This window comes from Canis lupus, chromosome 1 (genome assembly GCF_003254725.2).
Source record: "Canis lupus dingo isolate Sandy chromosome 1, ASM325472v2, whole genome shotgun sequence".
Classification (NCBI taxonomy): Eukaryota; Metazoa; Chordata; class Mammalia; order Carnivora; family Canidae; genus Canis; species Canis lupus.
The window spans coordinates 113,890,900-113,914,583 of record NC_064243.1 but is presented as its reverse complement, the minus strand read 5'-3'; the positions used below and the strand labels follow the sequence as shown (position 1 = coordinate 113,914,583).

The 23,684-nt window shown below is 48.3% G+C and overlaps 1 protein-coding gene across 5 annotated transcripts in view; it reads left to right on the top strand.

Annotated features, from left to right (window-relative positions):
* SUPT5H (SPT5 homolog, DSIF elongation factor subunit) overlaps positions 1 to 23,684 on the top strand; it is a 29,066-nt gene that overhangs the window by 731 nt on the left and 4,651 nt on the right. For 4 of the 5 annotated variants that reach the window (XM_025425029.3, XM_049109582.1, XM_049109575.1 and 1 more), the window contains exons 3-22: positions 5,001 to 5,166; positions 9,469 to 9,534; positions 10,079 to 10,090; positions 10,583 to 10,652; positions 10,767 to 10,835; positions 10,933 to 10,998; positions 11,253 to 11,283; positions 11,627 to 11,695; positions 16,201 to 16,452; positions 17,764 to 17,853; positions 17,962 to 18,032; positions 19,511 to 19,616; positions 19,844 to 19,937; positions 20,030 to 20,166; positions 20,626 to 20,781; positions 20,878 to 21,024; positions 21,849 to 21,995; positions 22,082 to 22,207; positions 23,072 to 23,156; positions 23,484 to 23,603. In XM_025425029.3, the coding sequence (XP_025280814.1) occupies positions 5,001 to 5,166; positions 9,469 to 9,534; positions 10,079 to 10,090; positions 10,583 to 10,652; positions 10,767 to 10,835; positions 10,933 to 10,998; positions 11,253 to 11,283; positions 11,627 to 11,695; positions 16,201 to 16,452; positions 17,764 to 17,853; positions 17,962 to 18,032; positions 19,511 to 19,616; positions 19,844 to 19,937; positions 20,030 to 20,166; positions 20,626 to 20,781; positions 20,878 to 21,024; positions 21,849 to 21,995; positions 22,082 to 22,207; positions 23,072 to 23,156; positions 23,484 to 23,603 (2,080 nt within the window). The remainder of the gene's footprint in view (positions 1 to 5,000; positions 5,167 to 9,468; positions 9,535 to 10,078; positions 10,091 to 10,582; positions 10,653 to 10,766; positions 10,836 to 10,932; positions 10,999 to 11,252; positions 11,284 to 11,626; positions 11,696 to 16,200; positions 16,453 to 17,763; positions 17,854 to 17,961; positions 18,033 to 19,510; positions 19,617 to 19,843; positions 19,938 to 20,029; positions 20,167 to 20,625; positions 20,782 to 20,877; positions 21,025 to 21,848; positions 21,996 to 22,081; positions 22,208 to 23,071; positions 23,157 to 23,483; positions 23,604 to 23,684) is intronic. The other variant, XM_025425032.3, reaches the window with a different exon arrangement.

Here is a 23,684-nt window from a genome sequence, read left to right as displayed (position 1 = left end):
AATATATTTTTAGTGCCTACACAATTCTTTGCCCTGGGCCGGCACCAATAAACAAAACAGACTTTGAAAGTCTTTGCTCCTTGTTTCTAAGTAAACATAACTAATAAGTTTATCGTTTAGTAAGGCAGAGGGTACCCTGGAGAAAAGTAGCGAATAGGAAGTCTTGGTCAGTTTTAAGTAAGGTGAGCCTGAGAGGGTGATGTTTGAAAAAAGACATGTCGGAGGTGAGGGAGTGAGCCATGTGTAGAAGTTAAAAGTGTTGCAGTAAGGGGGGCAGCACGTGCAGAGTTGGGAGCGTGGGCCTGCCTGTTCAAGAAGTAACAAGGAGAGCGTGTGCCGCAAAGAAGTAGCAGGAGCCAGATCATATAGGATCTTGAAGGTTCTGCTAAGGAATTTGTCCTGGTTGAGTGGGACAGAGCCGTGAGAAAGGTTTTGAGCAAAGAAGGGGTGTGATCTCATGTTTTGAAAGGATTACTCTGGCTTTGGCTCTATTTGGTTCATCTGATTTTAAATATTCTGCTGTTACCTATTTTCCTCTTTTGTTTACTTCTGGCTTTTTCGCTGATTAAATAAATGTTTGAGCAGCTACTCCTGTGTTCCAGATTCTTCCTTAGGTGTTGAAGAGAGTGGAGCCAGGCAAATTTTCTTTCAGAGTTTACACTTAGTAGGCAACAGTTGCAAACTAACAAAGAGATGACTTGATGATTGTAAATGTTTCTTTTAACCTCCAGAAAGGTAAATCAGGTTTTTTTGTTTGTTTTTGTTTTGTTTTTGGTTTTTTAGATTTTATATATTTATTCATGAGAGAGAGAGCGAGGCAGAGGGAGAAGCAGCTCCATGCAGGGAGCCTGAACTTGGGACTTGATCCCGGGTCTCCAGGATCAAGCCCTGGACTGAAGGCAGCGCTAAACCGCTGAGCCACCAGGGCTGCCTCTAAATCATTTTTAAAGTTAGTTGCCAACACTTGTAAGGACTATTTCATGTAAAAGTCATGATTTTCTGCTTTTCTGGGAAAGTGAGAGGATCCAGCAACATGAAACCCAGGACTGTTCTACCCAGCAGCTTTTTTTTTTTTTTTTTTTAAGATTTATTTATTTATTCATTCAGAGAGAGCGAGAGAGAGGCAGAGACACAGGCAGAGGGAGAAGCAGGCTCCATGCAGGAAGCCCGATGTGGGACTCGATCCCGGGTCTCCAAGATCACACCCCGGGCTGCAAGCGACGCCAAACCGCTGCACCACCGGGGCTGCCCCCCAGCAGCTCTTTGCTTAAGAAGTGTCAGCCTGCTGTAGAATGGGGAATTTTCTCCCATTTCCTGGTATATATCAGTTGCCATTTATCATCATACCTGCCTTGTGGTGGATTTAAGTAAACATTTCATATACTTGTATCCTAGGAAACATCAGGTAGAGAGTGCCATGGATTTCCTTTGACCTCCTCCACTTACTTTTGTTCTTTTCTTGCTCTCTGTAGGTATTTGATTGTCAATCCTTGTGCTCTCTGGGGAATCCTCAGCCTCCAGTGAAGAGTTGAAGGAATTGGGAAGCCATCGTCAGGGTGGGGCAAAGTGGGAGGATGCTAGGAAGGGCTTTTGCTTCAAGCAGCACTGGGTTCTTGGTTTCTCTGACTCATGGCTTCAGGACACTGTTTGTGGTTAGATCCTGGTGGTAATAAGAACACGATCCCTGGGTCCTTTTCCTGGCTGGGGCATCTGGTTTGCTGTGTCCAGATCTCACTTCCCAACACCACACCAGGCTCTTGACTCACCTGCTGGCTTGTCAGCTATCACCAGATGAGGCAGGAGGACAGTGAAAGGCCAACCAGAGATAGGACTGGATAGGCTTTTTTGACAGCCAAATGTTAGCATGGTCTTTGAAGGACCAGGCCTTGTGGAACACAGAAGGTAGGGATGGCAGACGATGAGTCAGTGTTGAGGAGAATGAGCCGTTTCACCATTCTCAGTCCCAGTAATTTGCTCATTCATTCGATGAACATGTGTTACTAGTATTGCTGTCATGGTGGGTCACAGGCTCCTTCATGGAGCTCTCTGTCCCGGGGTAGAGATAATTGTACAAACAGATGGTTACTTCAGGGGATTGTGAGGATGCCCAGCGTAAGAGCATGTTCAAGCTTCAGGATAACACAAAGATAGTAATAGGAGCTCTCTCCTCAGTGATTGGGGAGCCAGGTTTGGAGAGAAGGTTTTGCTGGGACTGAGCCAGGAGAGTGATGACAAGGTTCCTTGAAATCAAGCTGTGGTCCTGTTGTAGTTTGAGTTGTTAAAAAGTGGGACATTGTGAACTAGTCAGGAATATGTATGAAACAAATATTTCAGTTGCTTCAGTTCCTATCCCTGGACTGGGTGATGTTAGAAACCTAGCAATGCCTAAGATAGCCTGGGCCCTGCTCTTAGGGAGCTCACAGTGGTACAAGGCTGTGATGGAGGAAGCTCAGAGGATATGCCTGACTTTGCTGGGGATGGGGGGTAGCATGACTCCCTGAAAAGGGGGGTATTTTGATTGAACTATGAGTAAGAGTCAAAGGAGAATGGCTTTTTTTGCAGAGGACCAGCATGGGCAATGGATAGCACAGAGAGCATGGTATGAGTAGTTCAGTATGGCTGGGACCTAGCATTTGGGTGAGTGGGGAGCCTAAAGAGGCAGGATGAGAAGGAGAGGCAGTGGGCAGAGTGTGTGCTTCTAGTCTAGGCTGCTAGGGAGCTAGTTCTTTACCTGAGGGCAGTGGGAAACCATGGCCATGTTGTTTCAAGCGGGGAACCAAATGACCCATTTTTGTGTTGATCATATTTAGTTTCCCAAGACTATAGGTTACATTCCAGGTAGGGGTTGATGAGAGGTGGTTTTAGGTGGGATAAGAACAAGACCTCAAGCCACATTGAATCATCATGAAGTTATTTCCTGTATAAGTTGCATGTCCTGTCTTTTAGTTGGGTCACAGAAAGTTTCATTTTGGTGCTACTGTGCCTTGAACACTTATAATAAGAGCTTGTCTCCATGTTTATTAGGCAAACAGGTTTTTGGCTTAGAGCTTGCAGCAGGCAATAGTATCTTACTAGTGCTTAATAACATTGTTTTACTTTTATCTTTATGGTTACTTTTTGCTTATAACAAGTTAAGTTTATTTATTTTTAAAGACTTTATTTATTTACTCATGAGAGAGAGAGAGGCAGAGATATGAGCAGAGAGAGAAGCAGGCTCCATTTAGGGAGCCTGATGTGAGACTTGATCCCACGGGACTCCAGGATCACACCTTGGGCCAAAGGCAAGACACTCAACCACTGAGCCACCCATGTCTTGTCCCATGACAAGTTAACTTTAAAAACGTTTTTACTTGTGAAATATTTCAAAATATGGAAAAGTTTTTCTGTTAAGTTAAATGAAAATTGGAGTGAATTTAAAGAAAATAGCAGATAAATGGGTTGTACTGATGTGAACTTGGCAAGAAGGCATGAAGTTAATGAGGAAAAGATTGAAGTTGGCAAACACTGCTTTGTGTGGATCATCTCCTTTTGTGACTGGTACAGAAAGAGGGCTTAGAGGCCAAGAGACCAGAAAAGAGGCTGGGCAAGGGGCTGGGTTTTGTTTAGTTTTAAAGATTTTATTTATTTATTTATTTATTTATTTATTTATTTATTTATTTATTCATGAGAGACACAGGGAGAGGCAGAGACACAGGCAGAGAGAGAAGCAGGCTCCATTCCACGCAGGGAGCCTGATGTGGGACTTGATTCCAGGACTCCAGGATTACGCACTGAGCTGAAGGCAGGTGCTCAACCACAGAGCCACCCAGGCGTCCCAAGGGGCTGGGTTTTAGAGGGCAGCGTTCTGGCTTAGGCTGGGGGATATGGGGATGGGGAAGAAGGGACAGATTGGAGGGATAATGTTCCAAAAACAGGAAGGTCAAGAGTTTGGTGCCTCCTGGAAGCTAGAGGGAGCCAGCAGAAACCTAAGGGAGGACATCGAAGTCAGTGTAGGACATGGTGTGTGTGCTCAGAGGACCCCTGAGGGAGGCATCTGTGGAGGCTGCTGACACATGGGGGCCTCTAGTTCTGGAAGAAAGTGGGGAACTGAAAACAGATGGGGCATCACCTGCAGAGATGGAAGGCGAGACTATGGAAGGTAAAGTGGCCGAGGGGGAGAGTGTCTGCAGGCAGAAGCAGAGTGGGCCCCCTGCTGAACCCTGGGGACTGAAGCCAGTACTTGAGGGTTGAACAAGGAGGAGGGGCTTGCAGAAGATCAGCCAGAGAGGTTGGAGAAAAGCCAGGGGGATGTGATGTGACAGATGCCAAGGGAAGAGCTTTTCCCTAGGGAGGATCAGTGGTGTGAGGTGTTTTGTAGCTGAGGAGTAAAGATTGTGCGTAGAATTAGCAACAAGAGGGCAGCCCTGGTGGTGGCCCACCGGTTTAGCAACGCCTTCATCCTGGGGTGTGATCCTGGAGACCAGGGATCGAGTCCCACATCGGGCTCCCTGCGTGGAGCCTGCTTCTCCCTCTGCCTGTGTCTCTGCCTCCCTCTCTCTCTGTATCTCTCATGAATAAATAAGTAAAATCTTAAAAAAAAAAAAAAAAAGAATTAGCAACAAGAGGCAGGCAGTAACTTCGGGGAGCAGTGTAGACTGGGATTAGAGATACAAGAATCGTTGCAGAGATGTCCACCAGCCAAGGGAGCGGAAGAGATGGGCTAGGGAATTGTAGGGTGCAGAGAGATGAGGGCCAAGGAGCAAACCTCATGGAGCTGCAGCATTTACAGGCCAGGTAGAGGAGTCTGACCAGCTCCCGGGTATTGGTTGGGCGGATTGGGGGGATGGCAGTGCTGTCATTGAGATAGGATGGCTGCCAGAGAGGCCTGGCCAGGGCGGAAGGGAGTGTATGCAGAGCACAGGGGGTGATGACTAGCTGGTGTCAGACTTGGGGGTGGGGGACTTGGTGTCTGGATCTGGGGGTGCAGAACCTTGGTGCCTCAACCCTACCTGACTCTCCAGGTAGAGGAAGAGCGGCGGAGTGTAGCAGGCAGTGAGAAGGAGGAAGAGCCGGAGGAGGAAGAGGAGGAGGAAGAGGAGGAAGAATATGATGAGGAAGAGGAAGAAGAAGATGATGACCGGCCTCCCAAGAAACCCCGCCATGGCGGCTTCATTCTGGACGAGGCCGGTATGTCACAGGGCTGGCGAGTGCTGAGCGGAGGCTGGACTTCCACCTTCACTTCTATTTCTTGAACATACTTTAAAAAATTTTTTTTACTTTGGTAAATGTCAAACACACACTGGTGGGATAGTATATGGAAAGTCCACATACTAACCACATAGTGTCAAGAGTAAATAGCTTAGTACCAATCCTGTTTTGCTTTTTCCTACTCACTTCCACTCACTGCTTGATGATGTCAAAGCAAATACCAAATGTAGAATTTTGCTTTGAAATATTTCTGTGTTCCTAAAACATCAGTCCTTTTATTTTTTTTAAGATTTTTATTCATTCATGAGAGACAGAGAGAGGCAGAGACATAGGCAGAGGGAGAAGGAGACTCCATGCAGGGAGCCTGATGTGGGACTCGATCCTGGGACTCCAGGATTGTGCCCTGAGCCAAAGACAGATGTCCAGCTGCTGAGCCACCCAGGCGTCCCTATCAGTCCTTTTAAAATAAATACACAGTTATAATACCATTATCATTTCTTAAAGACCTGAAGTCTGTGCTCGTCGTGAAAACCTCTGATGACCTAGATGTAGGCAGCATGGGAGTGGAGGCCGACAGGCCTGGATTCCTTTGGCCTGGCTCTGCTCTCTTCCCTGTGTGGCTCTGGGTGAGTTGCTGTTCATCTCTCAGAGCCCCTTTTCCCCTCTCTACCAGGGAACAAACAGTCCTTCCTAATCCAGCAGGGATATTTGAGGATTTGGGGGGGGCCAAGCAAGTAAAGCACATCAAGTAATGGCAACCCAGAGTGAAATCCCCAGCCTAGAAGCCCCTCAGAAAAGGTGGTTATCTATTAACAGTATAAGGCTCACATTATATTTACTGATCTGTAAACTTTTTTTTTTTTTACTTTCAGCGATTGTGCAGGTAGATATAACATAGATAAGTTAAATAAGTTAATTCATTTAAAGTTTTCTGATCAAAAAAAAAATAAAGTTTTCTGATCAACTTTTGGCACCTCAGTGCTCTATAAACTTTAGCTACTGTCATCATCATCATCATCATCTTGAAAATACCCATTTTTCCCCCAGTGGCTACATGGTAGTATTTTCTCCAGAATCTGTTTTATTTAACCAATCTCTTCTTAGACATTGAAGTTTGTGTTTTTCATTATTACGAGCAACACTGCTGGGGAACACCTTTCTATGTGTTTAGACGTAGACACAACTTATTACCTGAACCAGGGGTTCTTTTTTTTTTTTTTTTAAGATTTTATTTATTTATTCATGAGAAACACAGAGAAAGAGGCAGAGACATAGGCAGAGGGAGTAGCAGTCTCCCTACAGGGAGCCTGATAGGGGACTCGATCCCAGGACCCCGGGATCACGCCTTGAGCTGAAGGCAGACGCTCTACTGCTGAGCCACCCAGACGTCCCTGGACCAGGGGATCTTTTTTTTTTTTTTAATTTTTTTTAAAATTTTTTTATTTATTTATGATAGTCACAGAGAGAGAGAGAGAGAGAGAGGCGCAGAGACACAGGCAGAGGGAGAAGCAGACTCCATGCACCGGGAGCCCGACGTGGGATTCGATCCCGGGTCTCCAGGATCGCGCCCTGGGCCAAAGGCAGGCGCCAAACCGCTGCGCCACCCAGGGATCCCTGGACCAGGGGATCTTAACCTCTTTTGTATTGCGGCTCCTTTGGCAATCTGAAGTCTGCAGACCCCTTCCTAGAATTATGCTCTGAAATGCTTAACAGAAAAATAGCATAGGATTCCAAAGAGAACATTTCTACTGAAATACAGTACCTAAATATTCGCAGAATGTTTGGGTTTCATCATGAATGTGTTAAAATAACAAGGTTTAGTGGAGGGTCTGATAAGAATCTAATTTTGAAGTAACAATGGATGCAAGTGACATCTTGAAATATCTGTAGCTGTACATGAAAATATCTGAATTTGCTGTTAACATTGTCGTGATTTATTTCCACTGCTCGTAATTGACATAAATACATTTTCTTTAGAGATTAGAGAAGATGTATTTTATCTAACCTGGCCCCTGAAGATTTTCTACATGGTAAATCTCTATAAGTCAAACTGCTGGGCAAAGGGGATGTATATGTTTTTAAAACCTTTTGATGTCTGTGTCCAGATATTGGCCCCCATCTGTGAGAGTCCTTGTTCCCCACGCCCATGTAAAGTAGAACTTTTTTTTCAAAGATTTTATTCATTTATTTAAGGGAGGGGCAGAGAGAAAAGGAGAAGCAGACTCCCCGCTGAGCAGTGAGCCCATTTGGGGTTAGATCCCAGGATCTTGAGACCATGACCTGCAGATGACAGATGCTTAACTGACTGAGCCACCTAGGCACCCCACGTAAGGAGAACAACTTGGAATGCCAGCCACCATTTTCTTGGGAGAAGATTGGGGAGCAGAGGGGCAGGAAATGCTTGAAACACTCCTGGTCCCCCCTTAAAGGCTGAGGGGAGGGAGTCCTTTCTTTGAGAAGAAATCTTAGGTAGCTGATGGGCCCAGATCGAGAAAAGGGATAACATGCTGTGTGACACAGACACGGACTACTAGGGACAATCATGTTTCGGTGGGGGGAGTGGCATTGGGCACTGCCCATGGTAAGGTGTGTGGCAGTGCCCATTGACGTTTAACAGGCAGGGACCCTTCGATCCAGCAATTCTTTTTTTTTAGGAATTCACCAGACAATTAAACTCGCACAGGTGCAGAAAGATATGAGGCCAAAGATAGTTGCCGCAGTCCTGTTTGCAGTTGTAAATGTCTGGTGACCTAAATGTCCGTTGATGGTAAGGGCCTGGTAAAATGTGTTATGGGGCAGATCATCAGCAAATGTGGCATATTCTCCTATGGAAGAGCCCCAGGCTGGTATGATTGCTTAGAAAAAAGAGGAAAGTACCCAACAGTGTGTTAAAAAGTTGCATTGGGGCAGGTAGTGGTGGGGGATTTAGATGCATCTTTTCTATATGCACAGATGATTTCTAGGCAGGAAACTGGTCACAGAGTTGCCTCTGGGGAAGGGGACTGAGCTAGTGGGAGCTAGATGGGAGGGAAACTTCATTGCACACATACATCCTCTGCTTTGGATTCTTTTTTTTTTAAATATAATTTTTTTAAATTTTTATTTGTTTATGATAGTCAGAGAGAGAGAGAGAGAGGCAGAGACATAGGCAGAGGGAGAAGCAGGCTCCATGCACCGGGAGCCTGATGTGGGATTCGATCCCGGGTCTCCAGGATCGCGCCCTGGGCCAAAGGCAGGCGCCAAACCGCTGCGCCACCCAGGGATCCCTGGATTCTTTTATCATGTGGGGGTATCACTCTTCAGCTTTTAGCATAAAATTCGCTATGTATGAAAGAGTATGAGTATCTTAGTGAAGAGGTTTGGTGCATGAGCCCTGGAGCTAGCCTGTTTCTCAGGGACCAGTTGAGAGTCTTTGGGCCAGTTAGGTCACTTCTCTGGGCCTCAGAGCCATCACTGTAAAAATCAGAACGGTGGTGGTACCTCCTTCAGAGTCGCCCAGAGGATTCAGCTGGGACTCGGTGGCACGTACTCACAACAGAGCAGTGTGCACAGGACACTAAGTGTCAGTGTTACAAATGTAAGGGGAAGATAACAAAACCAATAGACTGTAAATCCTGTCTTTAAAAAAACATATAATGGTCTTGATAGCTTGGAGGAAATTTTTGTGCTTATTTTGATCTGATATATATATATATATTTTTAAGTTTAGTTTATTTTTTTTTGTAATCTCTACACCCAGCACGAGATTTGAACCAATCTCATGGTTCAAACCCCAAGATCAAGAGTCACATGCTGTACAGACTCTGCCAGGCTGGTGTCCCTGATCTGATTTTTTTTTTTAAGATTTTATTTATTTATTCATGAGAAACACAGAGAGAGGCAGAGACACAGGCAGAGGGAGAAGCAGGCTACTTGCAGGGAGCCCAATGTGGGACTCGATCCCAGAACTCCAGGATCACGCTCTAAGCCGAAGGCAGACACTCAACCACTGAGCCACCCAGGCATCCCCCGATATGATTTTTTAAATGGACTTATGGGTGGGGTTGAGGGAGGGATGGCTTTTAGAGCCAGATGGAGGTGGAGCTGCATGGAAGACCTAATACTGTGGCTTGAAGCAGCTTGGTGGCATAGAGCAAGAGCCTCACCTATGCAGGCCTCTGTCATGATCTGCAGGGTAGGTGGTTGTCTTGCCAATCTCCCAGTGATGTCTCCCAGGAGCCACTGTTCTGAGGTTGCCTTTGCTGCACCCACCTCCCTGACTACTTGGCTTTTCTGTTGCAGATGTGGATGATGAGTATGAGGATGAGGACCAGTGGGAGGACGGAGCAGAGGACATTCTAGAGAAAGGTGTGTGGGGGCCCCACCTCTGCAAGACCACTTTGGGGTGTGACCAATGGTCTTGAGAGCCCATTCCCCACCCCATGCCCTGCACCACCCCCACCCCCCACCCTCCTCACCTCGCTTCTTTCTGTCGTTGCCAGAGAGACCAGCTCTGTACCCTTTTCCTTTTAGGCCCATGAGTTGGGGGGTGGGGGCTGTGGGTGGTGGGTGTGGTGGGAAGAGGACTCTGGGATCCCAGGGCCCCAGTGAATCCCCTTCTAGGGGTTGTAGGGGGGTGGGCTCTGTCCCGAGATACCCCCCACTTCCTGGGCCAGTGACCCTACTTCCCTGTTATTTTCCGTTTTGTGCGCCTCATACATTTCGGCTTCTCCCCCAACCACCTGATGCCTGGCCTTTACTTTTGATTTTCAACCTTCCTGTGTCCCTCCCTTCCCCTTCCCCCAACCCATTGGTTGATTTCGCTGCTATAATTTGGCTCATACTTTGTCTGCCCTCGCCCACCACCACCACCACCACCACCACCACCACCACCTCCTCTTCCTCCAAGTAGAAGAGATTGAAGGTAAGAGTCTGAAAACTGTGAGTCCCCGACCCTCCTCCCATATCCTGACATCTCCTTCCTGCCCACAGCACCCTCCCTAACCCCTGACCCCCAACTAGCCCTGGGGGCTCTGACTCATATAGGATCCAGAATCAGAGAGTCCTGAGGCCAGGTCTCCAGCCATTGGCCTGGGAAAGTGTGTATGTGTTTGTGCGTGTGTGTGAGCATTGTGGGTGGCAGGGATAGGTGGAGTGAGATGGAGTTAAGGGCATACTTAGTGGTTGTGAGATGGGGAATGGCTGGATGCCCCCACCTGTTGGGCCCTGTCCCCAAGTCTTTTTCGTGAGAAGCAGGATGCTTAGCAGGACAGAGTAGAGGGTGAGGGTTGGGGGTTCCTAAGTGAGGTGTCTCCTGCCCCAGGGCCCAGCTCCGGCCCTCTCAGCCCCTATCACTTTCTCCAGATCCCTGCCCTTCACCTCCCTGTATTCACCCCATTTGCACATTTTTCTGCAGCTTCCAATATCGATAATGTTGTCTTGGATGAAGACCGTTCTGGGGCTCGCCGCCTACAAAACCTCTGGAGGTAAGCAGGGAGGCAAAAGGGTGAGATTGGCTCCCAGGGGAGATCTGGGGGCAGGTCAGCCCACCCTCCTCTCCAGCCTTTCATTCATGTTCACTTTCCCCCTTCACATCCCAGGGACCAGCGAGAGGAAGAACTGGGCGAGTATTACATGAAGAAATATGCCAAGTCGTCTGTGGGAGAGACGTAAGGGCATGGAGTGGGGACAGGTGGTCCCTTTTCGGGAAGGGTCAAGGCTCTGACAGAGCATCACCCCCCTTTCCAACTGCTCTCCCCTCTCCAGGGTATATGGAGGATCCGATGAGCTCTCAGATGACATCACCCAGCAGCAGCTGCTCCCAGGAGTCAAGTAAGGGAGGGGTGGGATGGGCAGGCTGAGATGGGGGAAATTTTGTATTGAGAGTGGGGACATGTACCTAGGCAGACCCAGAGTGCTGGATGATGGGGACTAGTGGCAGGTTGGCACTTGCCCTCTTTCCCCTGCTTATGGATGGCAGGATGGAGAAGGGGGCATAGAGGGAGGGGAAGAAAGATGGGTGTGGTGTTTCAGGTCTCGTGATGAGGCCATTTCACTGAAGGGGTTCCTTTTCCTCTCCTGTCTAGGGATCCAAATCTGTGGACTGTCAAATGTAAGGTGTGTACTCTGGGTAGCAGGAGGCTGGGGGAGGTGGCCTTGTCCGGGAGAGCTTGCCATCTTTCTATCCTGGGTCTCCTGGGCCTGTGAGTCTCTGCCTCTTCATCCCCCACCTCCCAGCCCCCTTCCCCCCTCTCCGCCTGTCACTCACTGTGTCTCACCCGGTCTGTCCTGCTGCCCACCCTCTTGCTCTGGACTTCATCTCTCTTGCTCCTCTCTCTCTTTCTTCTATTTTATCTTTCTTGCCTGATGACTCTGTCTGCCTTGCTGCTGTCTCCTATCCCCTTTACTGTGTCCATGTTTCCTGTCGTCATCTCTCTGAAGTCTGTGTCTCTTCTTCCAGATTGGGGAGGAAAGGGCCACAGCCATTTCCTTGATGCGCAAGTTCATTGCCTACCAGTTCACAGACACGGTAAGTTGGGTAGGCAGGTAGCTTGGAAAAGAGAGTGAAGCCCAGAGGGAAGGACAGTATAGATCCAAGGGTACCAGGTACCCTTGCAGCCAGGAGCAGTGCCCGTAAAGTGAGCTGCTTTAGCTGGAAAATTGACCCCTCCCTGGATTTGAAAGGCTCTTCAGTGCCTGACAGAGGTACCGTCTTCACTTTTTTTGCCCTTCTGGTAGGGCTCACCAGCCCATGTAGCCCCCCAGAAGCCAGCCTTGTTAGCTTCCTGAGCCTTTTCTGCCTGTTCCCAACCCTGTTCACTCACAGCACACAAAACAGGAAGATGCTGCATTAGGTTCTCAGATCTCTCTTTAAATTCTTGGAGTTTAAAAATTAATTAATTAATTAATTAATTAATTCTTGGAGTTGGAATCCTGCCCCTGCTGCGTCCTAGCCCTGTGACTTAGATCAAGCCACTCCCCGTTTCTAGGCACCTTGCTTGCCCTTCAGCATCATTAGGATTAAGTAGCTTTGGACATGTCCAGCTTTCCGCTGGGACTTGTCCTGCAGCTTGTGTTCAGTAAGTATAGTTATTGTCAGAGATGTAATTGTCAGTTTTGGAACAGGGGCAAACCCTACAAAGGGTATACTCCAAATTCACGAAACATGGGGGCGGGGGGTGGCTACTACCAACCCTCTGCTGGCTGGTGATTTTCTCACTTACTATGATCCATGTTGGGCCAAATGCATTGTTTTTACTTGCTGAAGCAGTGGATGTATGTCACTGGGACTAAGTGGATAGTTTGACCTGATTTGCAGGTCATTTTAAGTGTGCTCAAACCTCGATCGTGCATCCTAGGCAAAATTCCAGTGACCATTTGAGTCATGACTGATTATTGTTTTTGTTTTTGATGACCAAAGAAGTATATGTGTGTTGGAGAAGGCCACATCTCCATCCCTGAGTCCCAGTTTTCAAAAGAAATTACTGTTGGTGTGTGTCTTTCCAGGTCATCTTCTCTGCAAGTCAAGAAATGTCAGTTTTTGGGGGTGTTTTTTGTTTGTTTTGTTTTGTTTGTGTAAAACAATATTATGTAGTGTATGTATTATTCTGTAGTGAGCGTTTTCTCAATACCTTAAGTATCTTTGTATGCCCAGTAAATATAAGGCTGTTTCTTTTTTCCACTATTACAAGCAATGCTGAAACAATATAGTTGTTTTTTGTTTTTTTTCGATTGTGATATAATTTCCGTACCATAAAATTCAGGGTCATGGTGTATGATCTTATGTGTTGCTAGATCCAATTATGCTTTTTTATTAAAAATATTTGTATCCAAGGCCACTTGGGTGGCTCAGTCAGTTAAGCATCTGACTCTTGGTTTTGACTCAGGTCATGATCTCAGGGTGCTGAGATCGAGTCCTGCATAGGGCTCCCTGCTGTTCCCCCTGCTTGTGAGGTGTGTCTCTCTCTCTCTCAAATAACATCTTTGGGGAAAAAAAAAAAGATACTTGCATCCACATTTGATACTGTTTTTGGTATCAAGTTAATAGTAGATTCAAGGGATGAGATGGAAAATATTCCTCCTTCTAAAAAAAGTCTGTGGAGGAACAATATTATTAAAATGTTGGATAGAATTCACCAGTGAAGCTATCTAGTCCTGGCTGTTTGTGATAGGCTGGTGATTTTCTGTTTGTGTGCATGTAGAAATTTTTCAATTAGAAAAAAAAAGTTTTCAATTAGTTATTCAATATCTTTACTTCTTAGTAGGTCTATTCAGATTTTCTATTTCTTTTTTCAGTTTTTTTTTTTTTTTTAAGATTTTATTTATTTATTCATGAGAGACACAGAGACAGGCAGAGACAGGCAGAGGGAGGAGAAGCAGGCTCCACACAGGAGCCCTATGTGGGACTCGATCCTGGAGCTCTAGGATCACAACATGAGCCAAAGGCAGACACTCGGGTGGGAGTGAATGGGTGACGGGCACTGGGTGTTATTCTGTATGTTAGTAAATTGAACACCAATAAAAAATAAATTAAAAAAAAAAAAAAAAACAAAGGCAGACACTCAACCAGTGAGCCCCCCAGGGCGTCCTAGATTTTCTGTTTCTTTTTGAGTCAGTTTTGGTAGTGCATGTCTTTTTGCGGAAAACATTCATTTCATTGAGGATATCTAATCTCTTGGTGTGATTATGTACACTTGCTCATGTACATAGTAGCATAGTATTGCTTCATTATCCTGTAAAGTTGGTGGTGATGTCCTTTCTTCCATTCCTGGTTTTACTCATTTCAGTCTTGAGTAGCTTGAGTCTTGTCTTTTTCTTGGTCAGTCTGGCTACAGGTGTGTCAAATTTGTTAGTCTTTTCAAAGAACCAGCTTTTGGTTTTGATGGACTTCTCAATTTTTCTTTTTTTTTTTTTTTTTTTTAATTTTTATTTATTTTTTTATGATAGTCACAGAGAGAGAGAGAGAGGCAGAGACACAGGCAGAGGGAGAAGCAGGCTCCATGCACCGGGAGCCTGACGTGGGACTCGATCCCGGGTCTCCAGGATCGCGCCCTGGGCCAAAGGCAGGCGCCAAACCACTGCGCCACCCAGGGATCCCTCAATTTTTCTTTTATGTCTTTTATTTATTTCCATTCTGATGCTTGTTATTTCTTTTTTTTTTTTTTTTCTGCTTGCTTGGTGTTTAGTTTTCTTTCCCTTTTCTTTCTTTTTTTCTTTTTCTTTTTCTTTTTTTTTTTTTTTTTAAGAGTGGAGAGAGGCAGAGGGACAGGGAGCAAAAGAATCCCAAGCAGGCTCAATGCCCAGCTTGGAGCCTGACATGGGGCTCAATCCTACAACCCTGAGATCATATGAGCTGAAATCAAGAGTTGGGATGCTTAATAAACTGAGCCACCCAGGCACCCCTCCTTTTCTAGTTTCTTAAAGGTGGAAGGTTAGGTTATTGATGTGAGACTTTTTTTCTTTTTTACAGGTGTAAATTTACCTCTAAGCACAGCTCTCTCATATCCCTTAAGGTTTAGTGTTTTTGTTTTCATTCAAGATACTTTTTTTAAGATTTTATTTTAATAAAAAATCTTAAAATCTTTTAAGATTTTATTTATTTGGTAGAGAGAGAGAGAGCACACATAAGTAGGCAGAGAGGCAGGCAGAGGTAGAGGGAGAAACAAGCTCCTTGCTGAGCAGAGAGTCTGATGTGGGGCTTGATCCCAGGACCCTGAGATCATGACCTGAGCTGAAGGTAGACATTTAACCAACTGAGCCACCCAGGCACCCCTCAAAATACTTTCTAATATCCCTTGTAATTCTTTTTTTTTTTTTAAATATTTTTAAGTAATCTCTGTACCCAAGGTAGGGCTTGAACTCCATAACCATGAGATCAAGAGTCATATGCTCCACCCACTGAGCCGGCCAAGCACCCTGTAATTCTTAATTTAAATCCATTGGTTACTTAGGAGTGTATTTCCACATAGTTGTGAATTTTCTAAATCTTTACTGATTTCTAATTTCACTTCTATGTGGTTGGAGGATATATCTCATATGATTTCAATTCTTTTACATTTATTGAGACTTACTTTAATGGGCTAACAATATGGTTTATTCTGGAGAATGTTAAGTATACCCTAAGAATGTGCTGCATTCCACTACTGTTCAACAGAATTGTATCTGTAGATGTGTGTGAGGTCTAGTCGGTATACAGGATTGTTTAAGTGCTGTTTCCTTGTTCATCTCCTGTTTAGTTCTGCCTGTTGTTGAAAGTGGGGTGTTGTCCCCAGTTATTATTGGTGAACTATCAATTTCTCCTTTTATTTCTGTTGCTTTTTGCCTTGTGTATTTTGAGGTTCTATTGTTAAGTTCATATAGGTTTGCACTTCTTGTATCTTCTTGGATGATTGAACTTTACCAGTATAAGACATTCTTGTTTGTCTCTGGTAACACCTTTTGTCTTAAAGTGTGTTCTGTTTGCTATTAGTATAGTCATTTCAGTTCTCTTCCATCCAGTTCTTTTTTATACATGGTATGTGTTGTTTACCTTTCTTTTATTTTTTTTTCCCTTTTTTGGGGGGGCAAGGGGATGTGTGAGCAGGAGCAGGATGGGAGGGGCAGAGGAAGAGAGAACCTTAAGCAGGCTACACACCCAGCTTAGAGTCCAACATGGGGCTCCATCTCACAACCCTGAAATCGTGACCTGAACTGAAATCAAGTTTTGGATGCTTAACTGACTGAGCCACCCAGGAGCACCTCTGTTGGTTTCCTTTCTACATCACTATGTGTAGATTCATTATTTTTTTTAAGTGTTACATTATATTTCGTGGAATGGTTATGCTATAGTTTAACAAATCCCTCTTGGGGGCATTTAAAAATTTCCAGTCTTGTTTGTTTGCCGTAATCAATAACTGCAGTGGACATCCTTGTGTCCGGGTCATTTCACACACATTTCTGTTGGATAAATTCCTGGGAGAGAGTGCTGTAGTGGCAGCTGTTACTGTTCATGTTACTTGTGTCTCACTGTCTCCTGCTACTGGGTCGGTCCTACAGCCCCTGCAGATTAAGTCAGTGGTGGCACCAGAGCACGTGAAGGGTTATATCTACGTGGAGGCCTATAAGCAGACACATGTGAAGCAGGCCATTGAAGGTGTAGGCAACCTGCGGCTTGGCTACTGGAACCAGCAGATGGTGCCCATCAAGGAGATGACAGATGTTCTCAAAGTCGTGAAGGAGGTGGCCAACCTGAAGCCAAAATCCTGGGTCCGCCTGAAGAGGGGCATCTATAAGGACGACATCGCCCAGGTGCCAGGGGTGGGGGTGGGGCTGGGTAACTGAGGGGCTAAGGCTCGCTTTTACACTCCTGCTCCCCTCTTTTGTCCCCTTCCTTTTCCTTTGGTCATTCCCAGCCCCTACCTGGTGCACAGCAGACCTCCACTCAGGTTAGGTGATGCAGAGCTTAGATTTTATTGGGAACACATAGGAAATAGATGACCATCTTCTGTGCATGTTCAAAGCATGCTGAGTAAAAATCTGAAGGAGGTAAGGGAGGGAGCCTTGTGGAATTCTTGGGGAAGAGTGTTGCAGCAGAAGGAACAGCATGTGAATAGGGCTGCCCTGGCCGAAGCAGAGTGCTCAAGGGTGAGAGTGGTAGGAGGTGGGCTCAAGGAGGGAACTGTGCTTGTGGCCCATCCTAGGGCTTTAGCTTCTACTGGAGATGGAGGGACATAGCCTGACTTGGAATTTAATAGGATTACTCTGGTAGTTTCATTGAGAATCGATTCCTGTTCTCAAGCAGGGGCAGTATTGTCCGGCAGGGGACTTTTCTTGGTTGTGTCAACTGAGGGGGGTAGTTACTAGCATCTAGTGGATAGAAGCCAGGGTTGCTGCTAACGTCCTCCAATGTAGGGAAGAGCCCCCACAACAAAGAATTAGCTGGCTGTCAAACCCTGGACTGCACCAGATGGGGCTATAGAAGCACAGAGACCAGTGAGGAGACTGCCACCATAGTCCTGGGAGCAGGTTATGGTGGGACAGGCCCTGAGTTGCAGTTGAGAGGAGCAGGGAGAGGTCAGATTTTCTGAAGACAGAGCTGACAGGAGTTGTTAGGACACTGGAGATGGACGGGAGAGTAAGAAGTGAGTTCAGAACGACTCCCAGGCTGTGTGCCAGTGCAGAAGGAATGATGGAATCGGAGAAGACTAGAAGAGGAGCAGGATTGGGGGTAACCAGGAGGTTAGTTGTGGTTGTACTAGCTTTGAGGGGCCTTTTATTTCTTTTTATTTTTTTAAGGATTTTATTTATTCATAAGAGACACACAGAGGCAGAGACATAGGCAGAGGGAGAAGCAGCCTCCCTGCAGGGAGCCCAATGCAGGCCTAATCCCAGGACCCCAAGACAGACGCTCAACCACTGAGCCACCCAGGCGTCCCTGAGGGGCCTTTTAGACATCCAAGTAGATACGTCAAGCAGGCACTGGGTAATCTGCTTCAGAATTGAGGGGAGAGAGGCTACAGAGAATGGGGAATTGTCAGCAGTCCAGTTTCTTCCCCATCATCCCCTCCTGCCCTTCTATGTCTAGGGCCAGAGCCCTCCTGACCACCTCCCTCCCTTCAGGTGGATTATGTGGAACCCAGCCAAAACACGATCTCCTTGAAGATGATCCCCCGCATTGATTACGACCGCATCAAGGCCCGCATGAGCTTGGTACCAGGGGGACACACTGTGGCTCATGGGTGGGGAGGATGCTCCATCCTGCTGGGGGCTGAGTGCTCCTCCTTCACCCTTCCCACCCATGCCCCCTCTCCTCCACAGAAAGACTGGTTTGCTAAAAGGAAGAAGTTTAAGCGGCCTCCCCAGAGGCTGTTTGACGCCGAGAAGATCAGGTAAGTGTCCTTGGGGCCTGGCTGGGCAGAGTTCCCTGAGCTGTGATGCAGAGTGCACCTTTGCAGGTTCCCCCAAGGGAATGGGCCCCCTGACCCATCTGTGGTTTATTTTGTGAGTGGTCAGCTTGGGAGCATTGCCTCAGCCAATTTAACATCCCTGGGCCTCTGGCTCCTGTGCTATAAACATCCACAGTAATGATCCCTGCCTCTTGGGATTGTCGTAAGAATCAGATGAGTTACAGAGCACGTGTACCCAGAATAGCACTTGGCTTCAGTATCACATGCTAAAATGGGGTTTCTCAGCCTGGCAGGCTTTGTAAGGTCTCTTTCCCTGACCTTCTGATCCCTGGACAGCAGAGATGAGGCCACAGAGCCCTTCCTCGTCAGGATGTATCCCTCGCCCTCCCCAGCTGGAGGAAGCTTTGGAGCAGCGCAGTGACCCCAGTGTTCCAGGGCTAGCCAGAGGGCTCCTGATGGGGAGGGAGGGAGAGGAGGAGCTGGAGGAATGAGAGCCGCACTGACCCTTTCCCACTGTCCTGTTCTGGAACCCCTCGTGAGCCACCAGATGGTTTTTCATTCTGTTAAGGGGATTATGGAACATCTTTTGAGCTGCATCCCAGGACTTGGCTAATACGTCACATGCCTAAATTGGACCTACTTACTTACCCCTCTGCTGTCCCACCTGATCGGACCTCCTTTTCCTGAGCACCCTGACATGGCCTGCAGAACTGGCTTGGGCCTCTACCAAACTCAGTATTCAAACAAGAAGAGGGTTGAGTGAGTGGCAGGAGGAGCTCGGCCTGCTCCCCCACACTCCCTATTTTGGGAGTGGGGCAGGCTTTCCCTCCTCATTCTAGAAGCGTGGGCAGAAACTTAGTGTCCCCACCCCACATGCAGGGCCAGGAAAATTAAGGCATAGGCTTGGGAGTCTCATCCCCCGCCTTTAAATCCTGACTCAGACCACCCTTGCCATGAGGTGTACCCCAAGCGAGCCTCACTCTCTCATTTCCCTGGGAAATGTGGATCATGTTAGTGAAGAGTCTACAAGGTATGTGGCCAGGTGCAGGCGGAGTGCTCCAGGCATGTTAACCAATAGCACCGTCCAGTACTTGGTCCAGCTAGTATTCTCCGAGTGCCTCTGGTGTGCGTGTGAGGTGTTGCTCTAGGGGAAAGATCAGTGAATGAAAAATGTTAAAGGTCTGCCCTTCAGGAGATGTATCAAACAGTAACTCATCAGAGGGTAAGGTGTACTGTGCTGAACAGTCATGTAGGGAGAGGGCAGCAGAGTGCAGGGAGGAGCCCTTGGGCTTGGGACAGGTCACTCGATGGGATGGGATGGGATGGGATGGGATGGGACGGGACAGCCATCCTGCAATCCTCTCCCTGCTCTGCTGTGTCTGCCAGTAGAGGAGCCTGAGACTCAGCAAGATTCTCTTCTTAATCTCCCTTGCAATCTTCTCTCCCCCACAAAATCCCAGGTCCCTGGGTGGTGATGTTGCCTCTGATGGTGACTTCCTCATCTTCGAGGGGAACCGTTACAGCCGGAAGGGTTTTCTCTTCAAGAGCTTTGCTATGTCTGCTGTGGTGAGGGTCCCAGAGGGCATCTTGCTTACCATGGTGGGGTGCAGGGAGGCCAAGTCCAGGTCCCAGAGCAGTGGGTTATCTGGGTCTCTCCTGCTTAATCTGCTAAGCCGTTAGTGTAGGAGTGTCCCTGGGGAAATAAATCTCACCATCTCACTAGCCCGCATGGCTGGGCTGTGACACTGACCTTCGTCTACTTCCTCCTCTTCCCTTTGTCTCTTGGGGCTCAGATCACAGAGGGTGTGAAGCCAACGCTCTCCGAGCTGGAGAAGTTTGAGGACCAGCCAGAGGGCATTGACCTTGAGGTGGTGACCGAGAGCACAGGTACTTGGTCCCTGTCAGTAGCTCAGGCCTCCAGAGGACGGGGTGGCTTGTGGCAGGCAGCCCTCACATCAACCCGGCATCTGTCCCTGCAGGGAAGGAGCGGGAACACAACTTCCAACCTGGGGACAATGTGGAGGTGTGTGAGGGTGAGCTCATCAACCTGCAGGGCAAGATCCTCAGCGTGGATGGCAACAAGATCACCATCATGCCCAAGCACGAGGACCTCAAGGTAGGTACCACACGGCCCATATGTGCGTATTGGGTTGAGAGCATGGTGTCATCATAGCATAATCTAAGCTGGCTGCCTGGTTTTAGTTTGCTTTAAGGGTGTGGGTGTCTGTGTCTGTCTGTCTGTTTTGAGAGTTTGTCCAGGCTAGCATGATGTGTCTGGGGTGAGGCTTTCTCTGGCTAGGTCTGAGGAAGTGTTTAGTCTGTGTCGTATGTTTTGGGGGTAGGCTTTCTGTGTGTGGAGTAAAGGGGTATCCAGGCTGATTTCCTGAGTCTGAGGTGAGCTGTCTCTAGGGCAGTCTGAGGGTTGTGCAAGGAGTCTGTGATTGGGTAGTGTAAGTCTGGAGTGGGTTTTGGCAAGGTCTTTTCTGAGAATATGAGCGGCTTCTGGAGATGGGGAAGCAGGTGGGCCATAGTAGCTTTTCTTGACCTGCTCAGTGTCCCCATACCCAATCCCCAGGACATGCTGGAGTTCCCGGCCCAGGAGCTCCGGAAGTACTTTAAAATGGGGGACCACGTGAAGGTGATTGCTGGTCGATTTGAGGGTGACACAGGCCTCATTGTGCGAGTGGAGGAGAACTTTGTTATCCTCTTCTCTGACCTCACCATGCACGAGGTAAGTGGGGGACTGGGGTCGAGGTGGAACGTGCCTAATGAGACCCAGGCTAAAGAGCCACTTGGACCCTGCTTCACCCTTTCCTGTTTCCCACAGCTGAAGGTGCTCCCCCGGGACCTGCAGCTCTGCTCAGAGACGGCGTCGGGTGTGGATGTGGGGGGCCAGCATGAGTGGGGGGAGCTGGTGCAGCTGGACCCCCAGACCGTGGGTGTCATCGTGCGACTGGAGCGAGAGACCTTCCAGGTGTGTGTGTGTTGTACTCAGTGGTGGGGCCTGCCTTCCTTCCTCTCCCTTGAGCTCCTCATCCTAGGGAGGTGGCAGATCGTGGTGGCTAAGATCCACACTGCTCTGAGTGGCAGATCTGACTCTGTCAGCCATGGCTGGCTGTGTGGTGTTGGGCAGGTGGCATGTCATTACCCTCTCTGTACTTGTTTCATACCCTGTAAAATGGAGATATCGGTATCATGTATTTCGTTGAAGCCCTGAGATCAAATATTGTAAACACAGGTGCTTGCTCAAGGGCTGGGGGCTGCAGGTGCTCTCCTTTCCTCCATCTCTTCCCAGTGGACGTGGGAGTCAGAGTCCTAATGCTTAGGACCCTGGACTCTGGATTCATATCTTGGTCCTATTGCTCCATGCTGTATGACCCTGGGCTCGTGACTTGCCCTCTCTGGGCCTGAGATCTGCCCCCCCGCCCCCTTGTAAAATGGGAATCATGACCACATCCATCTCAGAGGGAAGTTTTGAGGCTTCAGTGAAATGTTGTGTGAAGAATTTAGTACATGACCTGGCACACAGAGATGGGTAAAAATTATGTTAATATTTACTCCTTTACCCATTTTTCAGGTCTCTGATGGAGTGTCTTCCCAAAAGTGTTTTGAAATGATTGGGAACATTTTTATTTGATGCAGTGCCTCGGCAGCAGTGTCCTCAGAGCCAAGGAGGCTAGATTTCCGCAGAGCTTGAGATGGTTTCCCACAAGGAAGGATCATTCCACCTTAGGAAAGCCCTACTCCACTTCGCTTCTTTCTACTCTCACAGCTCAGCATCCCCCCCTCCCTCCATAGGTGCTGAACATGTATGGGAAGGTGGTGACTGTCAGACACCAGGCTGTGACACGAAAGAAGGACAACCGCTTTGCTGTGGCCCTGGACTCAGAACAGAATAACATCCATGTGAAAGACATCGTCAAGGTCATTGATGGCCCCCACTCAGTGAGTATAACCTCCTGCCTGTTGACCACGCCTGAAATTGCTGGGGTGGGCATGGCCATGAGAGTGACCGTCCTTTCCCCACTCAGGGCCGGGAGGGCGAAATTCGCCATCTCTTCCGCAGCTTTGCCTTTCTGCACTGCAAGAAACTGGTGGAGAACGGGGGGATGTTTGTCTGCAAGACCCGCCACCTCGTCCTGGCAGGGGGCTCCAAGGTGAGGCGGGTGTGATGGCCTCCTGGCTCTTGGGTTCCTGGCTCAGCTCTCCAGCCTTCTCTGGCCCCCGCAGTGACAAGAACTGGCTTGTGGAGGGTTAGGAGAGCGGATGTCAGGCTCAGGTCATTGGTAGAGTTTACTGGGATTCTGAGCTTTTAATCAAATCATTCATCCATTCTGTTTTATTGAGCACCTGTTAGATGCCTGGCACTGGAGATAGAATAATGAACAAAAAGTCTCTGCCCTTCTAGAGATGCTACCCCAGAGACGAACAGATCAATATATACGTACATCGTACAGTGTGAGGTGATGATAGGCAATTGAAGGAAGGTTAAACAGGATAGGGAGAGAGACAATGGGGAGAGAATAACGGGGTTGCTGCTTTAGATGGGGGTCATCAGGGAAAGGTGTCTTTGATGTGACACCTGAGCAGAGATCCGAATGAAGGGGCCCAGAGCTGCCTGTCTCTGGGGAGCAGCAGATACAGGGGCTCTGAGTTAGAACATGTAGGAAAGCTGTGCAGAACCAAGTATTGGAAAGGAAATCAGGCCCTGGATCTGGGGAGCTGGGACCAGGAGGTGGTCCTCACAGCCCTAAACATTGGGCTGAGAAATTCTCCTGATTTGCAGTTTTTAGGTCACCGGGGCCATAAAGTCCTGGCCAGGGGAGGACCAGGCCTCTTGATTGACAGGCCCACACTGGCACAGGGGTGGTAGTTTCCCCAAAGGGAAATCGAGGCATTGTCACTAGGAGTTGGGAGAGATGGCTGCCAGGCTGTTCAAGCAGGAGGCAGGCAGTGGCATGGGGGCCAGGAGTCTATCACCCAGGCCCTGCCAGCCAGTTCACTTCTTGTCCCTTCCCTAGCCCCGAGATGTGACCAACTTCACAGTGGGTGGTTTTGCCCCTATGAGCCCCCGGATCAGCAGCCCCATGCACCCCAGCGCTGGAGGTGAGGAGTGGGGCGGAATGTCTCTGAGGGTTGGGGGGGTGGGATCATTCAGCTCACACTCACTGAGTGCCTGCTTGGCTGGCCTGGCCATGTAGGGGCTCACAGAGACCAGGACCTTCCCACACCACTGCCCCAGTGGCAGGCCAGAGTGGCCACAATTGTGCTGGGGCTCTGGTGGGGGCCCCCAGAGGAAGCTCCTGAACCAGTGGGGGTGCACTGGGGGAGTCAGGCAGGTGAAGAGGGGGCTTGAGAGGGTGCTCTGTCAATGGACACAGCATATGAGGGGAGGACATGGCCCTGGGGACTGGTGATCTTCTTCCTCCCCAGGTCAGCGTGGTGGCTTTGGCAGCCCTGGTGGCGGCAGCGGAGGCATGAGCAGGGGTCGGGGACGGAGAGACAACGAACTCATAGGCCAAACTGTGCGCATCTCCCAAGGACCCTACAAAGGTGACCTTCAGGCCTTCAGGGCTGTGTTGGAGGGCTGGGGGAGGGACGTGGTGGAGAACCCCATTCAGCCTGACCTCCGGT